General features: G+C 33.8%; 1 protein-coding gene, 1 long non-coding RNA gene and 1 other non-coding gene across 3 annotated transcripts; 1 reads left to right on the plus strand and 2 right to left on the minus strand.

Moving 5' to 3' along the window:
• Positions 1-1,079: 1,079 nt before the first annotated feature.
• On the minus strand, positions 1,080-4,036 carry LOC104892989 (ent-kaurenoic acid oxidase 2). Its single transcript, XM_010679016.4, has 8 exons — positions 3,801-4,036; positions 2,758-3,244; positions 2,329-2,592; positions 2,107-2,196; positions 1,936-2,014; positions 1,723-1,829; positions 1,521-1,639; positions 1,080-1,381 (listed from the first exon to the last, which is right to left on the minus strand). The coding sequence occupies exons 1-8, from the start codon at positions 4,034-4,036 to the stop codon at positions 1,270-1,272; spliced, it is 1,494 nt and encodes a 497-aa protein (XP_010677318.3). The 3' UTR covers positions 1,080-1,269.
• A 767-nt stretch (positions 4,037-4,803) lies between these two features.
• Positions 4,804-4,875, plus strand: TRNAC-GCA (transfer RNA cysteine (anticodon GCA)). The gene has a single exon. It is a non-coding gene; the product is annotated as a tRNA-Cys (tRNA).
• Positions 4,876-6,626: 1,751 nt separating this feature from the next.
• On the minus strand, positions 6,627-9,702 carry LOC104892945 (uncharacterized). The gene is made up of 2 exons (XR_789990.3): positions 9,487-9,702; positions 6,627-7,130 (listed from the first exon to the last, which is right to left on the minus strand). It is a non-coding gene; the product is annotated as an uncharacterized LOC104892945 (long non-coding RNA).
• Between the last annotated feature and the right edge of the window lie 2,860 nt (positions 9,703-12,562).

Genomic DNA, 12,562 nt, shown 5'->3' on the forward strand with positions numbered 1-12,562 from the left:
TGAACTTAACTTATTTCTAAACTAATCATATCCTATATATATGAACTTATATTATTATTAAACTTATCTTATCTCATCTTATTTGAACTTATGCATACTTTACTTTACTTATATTTACTACATAGCTAAATTAATATGTTATTACCTTAACAAATAACATATATGAGTACATAGAGGTGATAGAGCTATGTAATCCCAAGAAACAGTCTCAATATATTTTTCATTTTTTCTAAGTGAGACCACTTAAATTAAATAAATTGGGAGTATATAGTTCTATACACACCAAGGTGTAAGTTATAACATGTGTCTTATTTTCATGTCTTTGATATTAGGCTTTATGAAAGTGGGCTTGAAAATACAATTAAATTTCATGAATAATTGATTAGGCTCTTTAAAATGGGACCAAAATTGTTTTAAACAAATAAATAGATTTTATGTTCATAATAGTTTTGGATTAGCTTTTCACAATGTTGTTCCTTTTAACCAAACCAACGTATGTTTCATCATTAACTACTCAATGGAGAGACACGATTATGTGTTTGCAACTATCCGGTACCGAACGAGAACAATGTTGAACTTGCAAAAGATGGTGTCTCTGGGATCCCCCTTCCGACGTCCAAGGCAGTGTCAAATCATTATCCTGGGGCCTAACAGCTTATTGGGGCCAAACACCTTTTATGTCTAAATTTTGAATGCATTATCAAGAAAAGTGTGTGCCCGTGAATCAATGAGCTTGTCTTGGCGTCCAACCGTTTGAGTCTCTTAGGGGACTCAAACGGGGGTATTTTGGTCATTTTATGCGTTGGAAGATTTCACGCGCGTGTGACTGACATTTGCTTGGTACCAATGCTAGGTTATAATGGTACCATTCTCCGAAAATATTGATACCTTGGTACCAATCCTGATAACAATTTGATACCAATGTCAGGTTATAACGGTACCATTGTGGTTTTTTTTGGGTGTTTGAGTCTTTTTTGGACTCAAACAGTTGGTTACCAAGCCTTTCTCTGAATCAATTTATTAGATTTGCAGCTTAATTTAATGCTGAATCTATACAAGAGTATCGCTTTATTGTAAAAAGGAAATACAAACAAACTTCAAAGAAACTAGAAAATGTTGCTTAAACATATCAATATTACACTTGCAAACATGTTTCATTCAACAATAATTTCATGGTACAGTATATTTCATGATAGAAGATTTGGGACTTGGGAGGAGAAAGATAGAGCATAAAATACTAAGCCATTCCTCCATATAAGCTACTAGGTGCTATATAGCACAGGTTGAGTATGACACCCTTGTAACTTTGGCGAGACAATTATCGATAGGCCTTGAAATAGGTAAGTATCTTACAGGACATCCAGGATTAATCCTTTCTAACCTGCACAAAAGATAAATTCCATGTAAATTTTCTCTACTAATTAAAAAACTAGGATGTTATAAACAATGTGGAAAATAAGAAGTAGCAGATTTTAGAAAAGCAACACCCAGTTACTAGGGAAAGAAAAAAAGTGGCATACTTGTAGTCGAGGAGGAAGTAATGAAGGAAGGTATAGACTTCAAGTCTAGCTAAATCGCGGCCAGGACACATTCTACTTCCTGCTCCGAAAGGTATGAAATTTGCTCTTGTTTTTGGATCCTGCATCAATATTGCAAAATCTTATGTTCTGTTTGAAGAAAATATGACCTTGAGAGATTCGAGTCAAAGATATTAGCACTTACATCCCATCTTGCAGGATTAAATTCTTTAGAATTTAGGTACTTGTCTGAATCTCGATGAGCACTTCTTAGCCAGGGCAATATCCTCCATCCTTTAGGTACAATAAAACCTTCAAGAAAAGGGGGGACAAAATACTTCATCTCATTCTCATCTGTTTCATACTTCTACAAAACATTGTCTTAGACAAATTTTTAGTGTATTCAGGTAACACTAACCATTGATGTTAACATCTTTGGTTGCCTCTCGAAAAAGGGTGAATGATATATTCACAACGCGTAGTGTCTCATCAATGACCTTGTTGGAACCGTAAACATAATGTTAATTGAAAAATTAAGCAAAGTAATTATACATTTGGTTTGATTAATTTTGTTGTTTGTATATGTTACCTTGGATAAATACTCCATTTGTCTGGTCTCTTTTAATGTCAGTCCTTTCTGATTAGGCCCTCGCTTGTTTACAATGTTTTCCTGCTCTTCCTGGTATTAAGAAGAAACAAATCAACTTCTGTTTTAATTAGACTTACAATAATAATTTCTTAGCATAGATTTAAAATGAGTATTTGGGACTTTTGTGAAAACAGAAGTACTTTGATTAATTAGCATACTTACCTTAGCTTTTTGGAAGACCTCAGGGTGGTCTTGTAAGAGCACAACTGCCCACATAGCTGCGTGACCAGAAGATTCATGTCCAGCATTCAAGAACATGATGATTAAATCTACAATCTCCTCATCACTTAATTTACCCCCATTTTCATCTTCATTACCCATTAGCACATCCAACATATCCTTCTTTTCTTCTTTCTTATGTACCAATTTTCCTAGCCTTCTTTCATCTACGACTCCCTGAAATATCTTCTGCAAGCTCTTCCTAGCCTGATCCGAAAAAATCAAAAGAACCATTTTAAAAAAACATAAGGCGAAAATAACAAGTTTACTAAGATATACTTCATTTGTTTAAAAATACTTGAAATACTTCGACTTTCATAACACTTTGACTTATGCACTAATCAGCCGAAGTTTTGATAGTTGAAACCAAACCTTAAGAGCATTGTGATAGGCAAAGCCAGGAAGGTCAATAGCCATGGACTTGAGTCCATGATTAAGAGTTGTATACTCCCTCTCTAAGGCCTCCATGATGACATGATCAGTACTCGTCTCACCCACCATAACATACATAATCACTTTGAAAGCAATCTTCCTCATCTCAGTCAAGAACTGAATTGGTTTTGACATGATAGACCATTCCTCCAATGAGGTCTTCACGATTTCTTCGATGTGTTTAAGGTAAATGGACAATGCTTCTTGACCACTAAGGGCAGCTGTTGTCAGCCTTCGAAGGCGCTTGTGTTCTTCTTGAGAGATTCCATGGAATGCCTTTTTACCCATAAGTTTGGTGATTGATTCAGGGAAACCAGGTCCAAAAGTTGCATCATCTGATAAGACTCTCTTGCAAGACTCGGGTGTTGTGACTATAACACATGGTTTTCCAAACATTACTGCTCTGTATATTCCTGTTGCTCCAAATCTGTCATATTCCATCCAAAATCATGTTAAATAGATACTTATAAGACATATTCTTTATAAAAACAGGACAGTATAAATCATACTTCTAGAAGTTATTTGGTAGCAAATTGTTACATTGTATAATATTCCAACTTGAAAAGGTACTCATTCTTCGAGCTTTTGTTCTAGGATAATAAAAATAAACTCGCCCTTTCACAGGTTAGCTTAGCTCAACTTTGCATAGGCAAGACGCATGATTACAAACGCCACAAGTGAAATTAAAATGCAACAAAAAAAAACCATACTATCTAGTATATCATATACTCCCTCCGTTTCCTTTTAATTGTTACACTTTGATATTTTACACTATTCACAATGTTCACTTTGACCATCATTTGTGATTTACACGCAGATGAAAATTTAGTCATGTGTATGTACTTTTTATAGTTTTTACAGATACAAAACTAAAGATATATGTCCTCAAAGTTTTGCATTGACATGCGTGAAAAGTTTAAGTGTCAAGTGTGTAGATTAAAATGAAACGGCGGGAGTATAGAATATAGGGAAAAGAGAGGAACCTTGAAGCAAAGTTGGAGATGAAAGAATCAGGATCACCAGATTTGAAGGCTTTAAGAAAAGATAATTGAGTGCCAATGAATGGCCATCCCATATCACCCGGAGGAAGCAAATGTCTCATCTTGCCTAATCTCCTTACATAAAACAACTCATTTCCATTTTTAAGTATCCCGTAAAATGCCAATAAACCACCCAATATAACACTTAACACCATCCAAACTGAGCAACTTATCTCCATTATAGGAAAATAATAACTTTTGGTTGAAAAAGAAGTAATTTTTTTTCCAATATGAAGGAAACTAGTTCAAAAAGATGATTAGTTTTCTTTGTGTGCTTTACTTTGAAATTTGTACTTTTATTTTGTTCAACATGTATGTATAACTTGTATTTATAGGTATCAGACATGTACTATATTATGATACCCTTATGTATAAGATACTACTTATATGCTTGTAAATCTAGTATCAAATATATGTATGACATGGTGTATAATTTCTGCATCTTTATGACATGCATAAATCAATTTCTGAAAGCACCCATAATCAAACAACATAAGGAGAAAAAAACGAATAATTGATGATTTATAATCTTGGATGATTCAGCTAAAAATTTGGAAGATTTTGCAGGAAATTATTGATGAAGTGGACATAAGATAAGAGATTTTGATGTTTGTATCTGCACATCTTTGAAATTTTTAAAAGATTGGGCAGGAATTTATTGAAGTTTTAATTAGTGTTAGTAGATCAAACAAAAGATAAAACCTAAATCTCTTAAAATATGCTCATTCACATTATTAAGATTTAGGATATATATCCAGCACCCCTTAAAATAATAATTTAGATTTTAGAAGATGACTGTGGCAAAGATTTTCTAGCATTACGTTTAGACTTCAGATGAATGAGTCAAATTTACAATCCACACACTTTAACTACAAGAACAAGTAAGCTTTCCACGCTGTCTTCGTCTTCCAATAAATAGCTGTTTTATTGTTAATAATACATCAACGGGTCCATAGCTCAGTGGTAGAGCAATTGACTGCAGATCAATAGGTCACCGGTTCGAACCCGGTTGGGCCCTGATTTTTGTTCAAATTTTCATTTATGACAATGGTACCAATTGTAGAATTCTGATTGACATTTTCTGCTTAGTTTTCACAGATTTGTTTTTGGGCCTAGTCTTCACATATTTGTTTTTGTTACAGTATACTTTATTCGTTCTAAGATAAGTGAAACATCTATCTACTTTATATGAGAGTTTTTTGATACAAGTATTTCACTTGTTTTAGAACGGATGAAGTATATTTAGGATCTTGCTAAATGCCGCCCTAGAATTTCCAGTTAACGCTCGGTATTTTTGTATTTGTATACATGGGTTGTATTTCCCTCCCTACATCTCTTTCATCCACAATAACTCCGACAATTATTCCGGCTAACTTTCCCATCAAGAACTCCAGCAATTTTTCCGACGACAATAACTCCACGATAACCCCGACAACTATTCCCACCAATTTTTCGGCAACATTATTGCATTACTAATATTAATGAAATTTATAATTTTTTTAATACACAAAATTGGACAATATTGACTTTAAAAAAAAAGTGCACAGGCGCCTAAATTAGGTGCCCGAACCACAGGTACATGCGCCTAAATTAGGCGCCCAACCACAGGTAGAGGCGCCTAAATTAGGCGCCCAACCACAGGGACATGCGCCTAAATTAGGAGCCCGAACCTGTGGTCAGGCGCCTAAATTAGGTGCCCGAACCTGTGGTCAGGCGCCTAAATTAGGCGCCCAATCACAAGTACAGGCGCCTAAATTAGGTGCCCAAACCTATAGTCAGACGCCTAAATAGGCGCCCAACCACAGGTACAGACACCTTATTTAGGCGCCTAATCACGGGTTCGGGACCTAATTTAGGTGCCTGGGCCCTTTTTTTAAAAAAGTCAATGTAGTCCAATTTTGTGTATTAAAAGAGTTATAAAATTTCCTTAATATTAATAATGTGGCCGGAAAATTAGGTGGAAAAGTTGTCGGAGTTATTGTCGCCGGAAAAATTGCCAGAGTTCTTAATGGGAGATCCTTGTTGATGAAAGAGATGTAGTGAATAGTGAAGAGAGTGAGGGAGAGTGAAAGAGAGTGGGATAGTGAGTGTTAAAGTATAAAGACATGTATATGTATTTATATAGGGTGTTGGTAGGAAATTACAGGGCGACATTTAGCAAATGAGTATATTTATAGGGGGTGGGTCGGATTCACTTCCGTATTTGAACTGATCCATCCAACACATGTTTCTTCAGGTTTCATCCATTAACTTAAATTGGGTGGTTAGGTTATCCACGATCTCGGGTGAATTTGTCAGCTCTTCAGCGTCTAATTATGGTGCTTTTAATTAAAATTTGCTTCTATAATAAAAAGAAATTATAATTACAAAATTTTGATGTAACAGTTGTTATGTCGAACAAAGTGCTAAACAAATAGGGCACCAAAAGCAACTATTCGTTTGTAAAATTAAATTTGTGCCCAAGCAAAGATTGTATTAGTACACAAAAAAGAAAAAATGCATTCTTTTTTCCCTGATCAAAATACTTGAAATGTAACATCATCTCCAAGAAAAAAAAAATGAACCCTAGAGTAATAAAGACCTCTAGATCCAAATGTATAAAGGCACTATCTGATTTTAAGAACTCCATTTACCAGAAACACATTTATATTTTATATTGATGACAGAAAAACAAAATAGGCTTAAAGATTTGATGTCAGAAAACAAAAAACGCCTAAAGAGCTATAGAGTCATGCCACAATTTCTAATAGCAAATTGACAAATTCGAAGAACTTATAACAGGAGCGATTTATATACAAAGGGAACTCAATGAGACGAACTCAAACCTTTTGTTTTTATACCAAATTCATCAATATCACACAAACCACGCAAAACTCAGAAATTACATCCAATGTACATGTTTGTTGATCACAGTTTCTAAGACTTGGCTAAAGAGTGCCGAAGTAGTACACAATGAACTTAAGAAGCCCTTTTTCTCACAAGATACAACACACATCATTTCAACTATTGTTCATGGATGCCCATTTGCTGGAAGTGCAATTTTGTCTGGTGGTACATATGAAATTGAGATAAGTTCTGACCTAAGCTTGTCAATTTTATCAGCACTGGTCACTGAAGCACTGTGATGACCATTTGTATGCTCCTCGCCAGTTTCAGAACTGATAATATTTTCCGGTAGAGATTCGGAAATTGCAATGAGCAATTCCCTAGCCAGATCCAAAGAAACTTTCTTGCCAAGTGATGAGTTTTCAGCCATGCACTCTGTTATTCTTCCTGAATAAAACAGACAAGGTGCAATTTGTTAGGTATATCTCTGATTTCATACAGATTGGAGATGTTCTTTAGATTAACACAGATCAAGCACAAAAACTTCCAGGAAACAATAAAAACTATACTGACAACCAAGTATTGGTCACATGGGGGTCAAGAAACAATAATAGTAAAGGGGATAACACAAATCATATGGAAACAATCTATAACATAATTGTATTATGCATACCCAGCTCTGAAAAAAAGTAATATACTTAACACAGAACTTCTTGAACACTTCATTTAGGCACTAAGTTAGCACTAAAAGACTTAAACAACTCAATTGAGATCATCAACACCCCACCCACCCCCACCCCCAAAAAAAAAAATTGTCTTCAAATAACTTATTTGTGCGTGAATAATTAGCTTTTACACCAAGGGCCGCAATAGAATTCGGTCTCAAAGCTTAAATGTATGAGTGTATGACAGATTGACCAATGTAATGTTTTTGAGGCTCATTAGTTCCAGAACATTAAGGAAAGCAAAACTCACACACCAAAAACTCTGCTATATAATACCCACAAAATGATAAACAAAGAAGCCAGGGGAGAAATCATGTCTGAGAAACGGACCAAAGGCCAAATATTGTTTTTGACGGCCCTCTATGTTAAGAGAAAAACAGAGTTTCAATCAGATAATCAAAACGCTGCACAAACACATATCACATCATTAACAGAATAACAGTTTCAAATTGTTTCCTACAGCTTAGTTCCACCACAACATCAAACACATAATTGTGGTTGAGATCACTCTTACTGCCAAGAATTGAACTAGCTAAAGATAAGTCATAAACAATGAGTGCCTGTTGATGATGTAGCAGATTGTCATTACAAACCTCACTATAGAGTATAGATCACCTATTGGCAAATTTTCTCTACCCAAAACAGCTGAAATTATGAATTAAATTTGAGTTCGACACAATACAGATAATTCTTTTTTTTTTTTTTGAATGGGACCAGTACAGATAATTCTAGACACCTTCTATATATGTTGTCACTAAGGAACTGCCTAAAGCTTCATCACCTTGGATTTTCAAATATTTGTAAGCGGTAAACCCATATATTAGCATTTAGTTACACAGACTCTTCAATTTACCTCAAGTACCCGTATCAGGATCACTTGGACGTGGACACAGACACTTGGACACTTCATTTTGGACCATTGAAAATTTAGATAGAATAGCCTAGTCAGACACTTAGACACGTACCTGACCATGTTAGACATACGAGTCCAGGTAGCATATTTAGCACTTGGTTAACTAATTAAGGGCAAAGACAAATGGGCTAAACAAAAGCGATAAACCTCAAACTCAGGGGAAGTACAGTAAGCAAACTACTTAACAACTGCTTTATTCAATCAATAACTATTTAACCAAAATACTCGTAGAACTGAATTATTTGTCCATTCCCGGCAAACGATTCATCATTCCTCCACTTGTAAACCTAAGTAATACATTAGCACACTTAAATTCGTGTAATGAATATATTTTTTCTCATTTACTGATATTAAATTGAGAAGAAACCAAGCACTTCACTCATTATAACCCAATCAAACTCCATGAAAAACAAAACTGAGCAAAAGATTGGAGGCGTAGTCCAGGAGTACCTCATCAATAACATTTCAATCCAAAGAAAACATTGAAAATTCAAGGGTAAATCAGGTGTACGTTTGTCTAATACCTTAATATTTCACTCTTCCCATGTATCATGATCTTAGACTTTTCAATCCATTACTCAATTTGAAATGAATCCCATCAATTAAAATTGAAGTTTATTTAACGAAAATTAACCCTTTTACACTTTTTTTACTGTGAATCTGCAACACAACAGTAACCAAACAAACAAAATAGAAATGACCCCACTCAAAAATCAACATACACAGCCGCCAAAAAACATAGAAAAAACAAAGTTGAGCAATATGATCCTAGAAAACAGATGCATGATCAAAATTACTGCTTGGTAGAATTACACAAATAAGCTTGGCAAAGATGAATCAAAATCATAGACAGTGTAAACAATTTGTCAGAAAAAAGATTAGGTAAAATATCAACTCATATTATTCGCTTCTTTTTTCAAATCCATGATATCAACTATGGAAACCCTAAAGATTTTGAAACACAATCAAAGAATCAAGGTAGAATATTGTGATATATTAATCCAATTTTACAGCAATAATCATCAATCTTTTTATCTTTGTTGTTGTTACAAACAAAATTCACAGCATAAGATTGATCAACATAGTATGAAATTCAAAGCAAAAGAAAAGTTTAAGCGGTGAAAAGGAATTTAGGGAGAGAGAAAGAGAGAGATGGGTTACGAACCTTTGGTGTGATGTTGTAAATTGCAGTGAAAGACGGTAATTTGGACAATCTTAAATTAAATATATTGAAATGTTGAAGATGATAAAGACTTGGTTTTGACAATTTCAACCTCCCCTGTCTTTGTCGTGTAGGAATTTTCTAGAATTCGATTCTCTTTCCATTTACTCACTTTTTTCGCGTGGTGGGGGCTCCGTTGCGTTGTCGGTTTTCCTAGAAGTTGCTATTTTTTTAGAGGAAAAAGTTGCTCAAATTAACTAAAGTCTAGTCAACGAAATTTTTCTCCACGTCAAAATATAAAATTTACATCATGTTGCAAAATAAATTAAAAATTAAAATATTTCTCCTATGTGTTTAGAAGGGTAACAATGTATTTCCCCATTTAGAAATAGTTGCACTGTTTGCATAGTATTTACTATTCACATGTTACATTTTGATTGTCTTTGGTGATTTATATTGTAAAAAAAATATGGTCATGTGGGATTTTGTTAGATGCGTCTCAACATATATTCTCTTAATATCAACTTTTAATATATTTTACTTATTGATAATCAAAGATATTAATGGTTCGAAACATACATCAACAAACGTGAAAATATGTGCAACTATTTCTAAACATATGAAGTATATAGGTGTGGAATTTGCCCAACAAGAGTCGTGTCACATATGGGATTTATTTGATGTCGGGAACTTCAAAATCAATGTCGGAAAATAAGACAAAGTTATATCTCGCAAAAAAATTTAAGGTTTTAAGTTGCCAAAAGATTTTGAAAATGTTGTTTTACTCAAAAATTGATATTTTGACAAATTTCTTATCATTTCAAATAAATTTTGAAAAAAGTTCTTATATGTTGCGTGAAGATAAAATGATGATATAAGAGTACCAAATAAGAACAAAAAAAATTCATCAGGGAGACAGAAGTGATAGTAGTGGTGTCAGAAACAGATATGATCGTTAGGTCAACCTGATTCTGACCTGACTTCAACCTGGTTCGACCTGTGAGGGTTAGTCTTCAGACCAGACCGAAACCTGACCTGAGATTACCCAGGCCTGACCGGCACCCAGCAAGATTATATCTTGACTTGTTCAGACATACCTGCTTTCAAACCCGAACCCGACCTTATTCAACAAGATATTATTAAAATTCAATTTTTTTATATATCTACAAAATCATTTAAATATGTTAATTTATAAATTTGCTTACATTTAATAATTAATTAAATAAAAAATAAAATTACATTTAATTTGACATTTAAGGGTTACACTTTCAATATCATGTATTGGTTTATATTACTCCCTCCGTCCCAAAATATAGTTCTCATTTCCACTTTAGGTGTCCCAAAATACAGTTCCCATTTCCATATTTAGTTCCACATTTTTTCGTAATTTGTCTAGAAAAACCGTGTCTCATCATTTATTTGCTTCTTGAATTTTGTTTTTTCCTTTGTTTATTCAACCAAAATGTTACAATTAATGCTCTTTCACCAATTATTCTCCACTCTCTCTCCTAAATTCATCTTTTCCCATAAAACAATTATTTAAATAAATAAAAAATCTTTACTATCCCTCTTATATTCTACTTGCATAAATTATCGTGAAAAAAGGGAAATGGGAACTATATTTTGGGACGGAGGGAGTATTATTTTCATTTATTTTTGAATTATTTGTGTATATTACTTTCTTGTTTTAGTTTGACATGTATTGATGTATATTATTAAAGTCACAACATGTATGATGTATATATATACGAAGTATATATCAACATTTTTTGCTTATCCGAATCTTTGATGTAATTTTAGTACATAACATTTTTTGCTCATCCAAATCTTTGATGTAATTTTAGTACATAACATTTTTTGCTTATCCAAATCTTTGATGTAATTTTAGTACATGTCAGTTTTGAAAATGTGGATGAGATTATTTGATCGCTTTTTGGCTATTAGTTTCTTAGTATACCTTTGTTTCCTAAAGATCTTCCTTGTTACTGTTACTACAGATACCAATGAGAATTAATTTTTGTGGGTGTGGGGTGGGTAAAGTAGGAGAGAGAAAGGGGTTAAGATAAATAAACAAATAAAAAGAGATTAAAGGAGGAGAGAGAAAGAGAGTAAAATTGAATTAATAATACAATGGTGGACCATATGATAGGTACATGAGAGGGTAAAAAGGGGGAAAAATTCCAAATAAGGAATAAAGTAAAAGACGGAAGATCTTTTGGAAACACACTTAAACGGAAAGAGGGGAGATCTTTAGGAAACGGAGGGAGTACTTACTAATGCCGTCTTATTAATTTACTTGTTGCTTTGCATAATACAAATGCTTCCATAAAATACTATAGTTTAATTATTACTCAACATAAAATTAAGATTTTAGCTTGTTTGATTGAAGAACAAAGTTAGGTAATTGAATCGAGATAATATAATATTATAAATTAATTCAAAATACAATATCTATACCACTCTCATACAATTTACAAAAATCAAATTGCTGAATTTATAAACAGCAAGCCAGCAAATGCAGCAGCAGGCCACCAAAATGCACCAGCAGGCCACCAACAATATCCAACAAACCAGCAGCATCCAACAAGCAACATCAACACATGACCACGAAGATTTTTAAAAATTTAAATTTTTTAGGCTCTCAGATCTTATAAGAAGTTTTAAGAAATTGTTACCAGAAGAATTATCCTCCAGCACTTGACTCCATCAACATCACAAAATATAAATATATAAACGAGCCACAAAACACTATGGGCAGGCGGCAATTCCTAAGCTCATAAAATGTCTTTGGCTCTCAAATGTGTATCATGTTCGTAATTAGATGTCTAGAAAAAGCGCCGCCTCACAGAGCTAGGGGCAACAAATACATAACTAATTTTGGAATTGAGAGTCAAAAATATGGGTCAATTCTATCAAAGATAATATCAAACCAACAAAGTAGCACCATCCTACAAGCACCACAACAACCACCACAACAACCACCACAATCAAAGCAACATAACATGGGCATCAACAAAAAGAGAGCAAATGAATCACGGAATAGAATCAAAGTCAATATCACTAGGTTCAACAAAAACTC

Source organism: Beta vulgaris, chromosome 5 (assembly GCF_026745355.1).
Source record: "Beta vulgaris subsp. vulgaris cultivar EL10 chromosome 5, EL10.2, whole genome shotgun sequence".
NCBI lineage: Eukaryota > Viridiplantae > Streptophyta > Magnoliopsida > Caryophyllales > Amaranthaceae > Beta > Beta vulgaris.

Coding starts and splice junctions, on each gene's coding strand:
- LOC104892989 (XM_010679016.4), bottom strand. CDS start 4,036: ATGGAGATAAGTTGCTCAGTTTGGATGGTGTTAAGTGTTATATTGGGT. Junction 2,593..2,757: donor CCTATCACAATGCTCTTAAG/GTTTGGTTTCAA, acceptor TTTTCGGATCAG/GCTAGGAAGAGCTTGCAGAA. Junction 1,830..1,935: donor CAAAGATGTTAACATCAATG/GTTAGTGTTACC, acceptor CTTTTCTTGAAG/GTTTTATTGTACCTAAAGGA.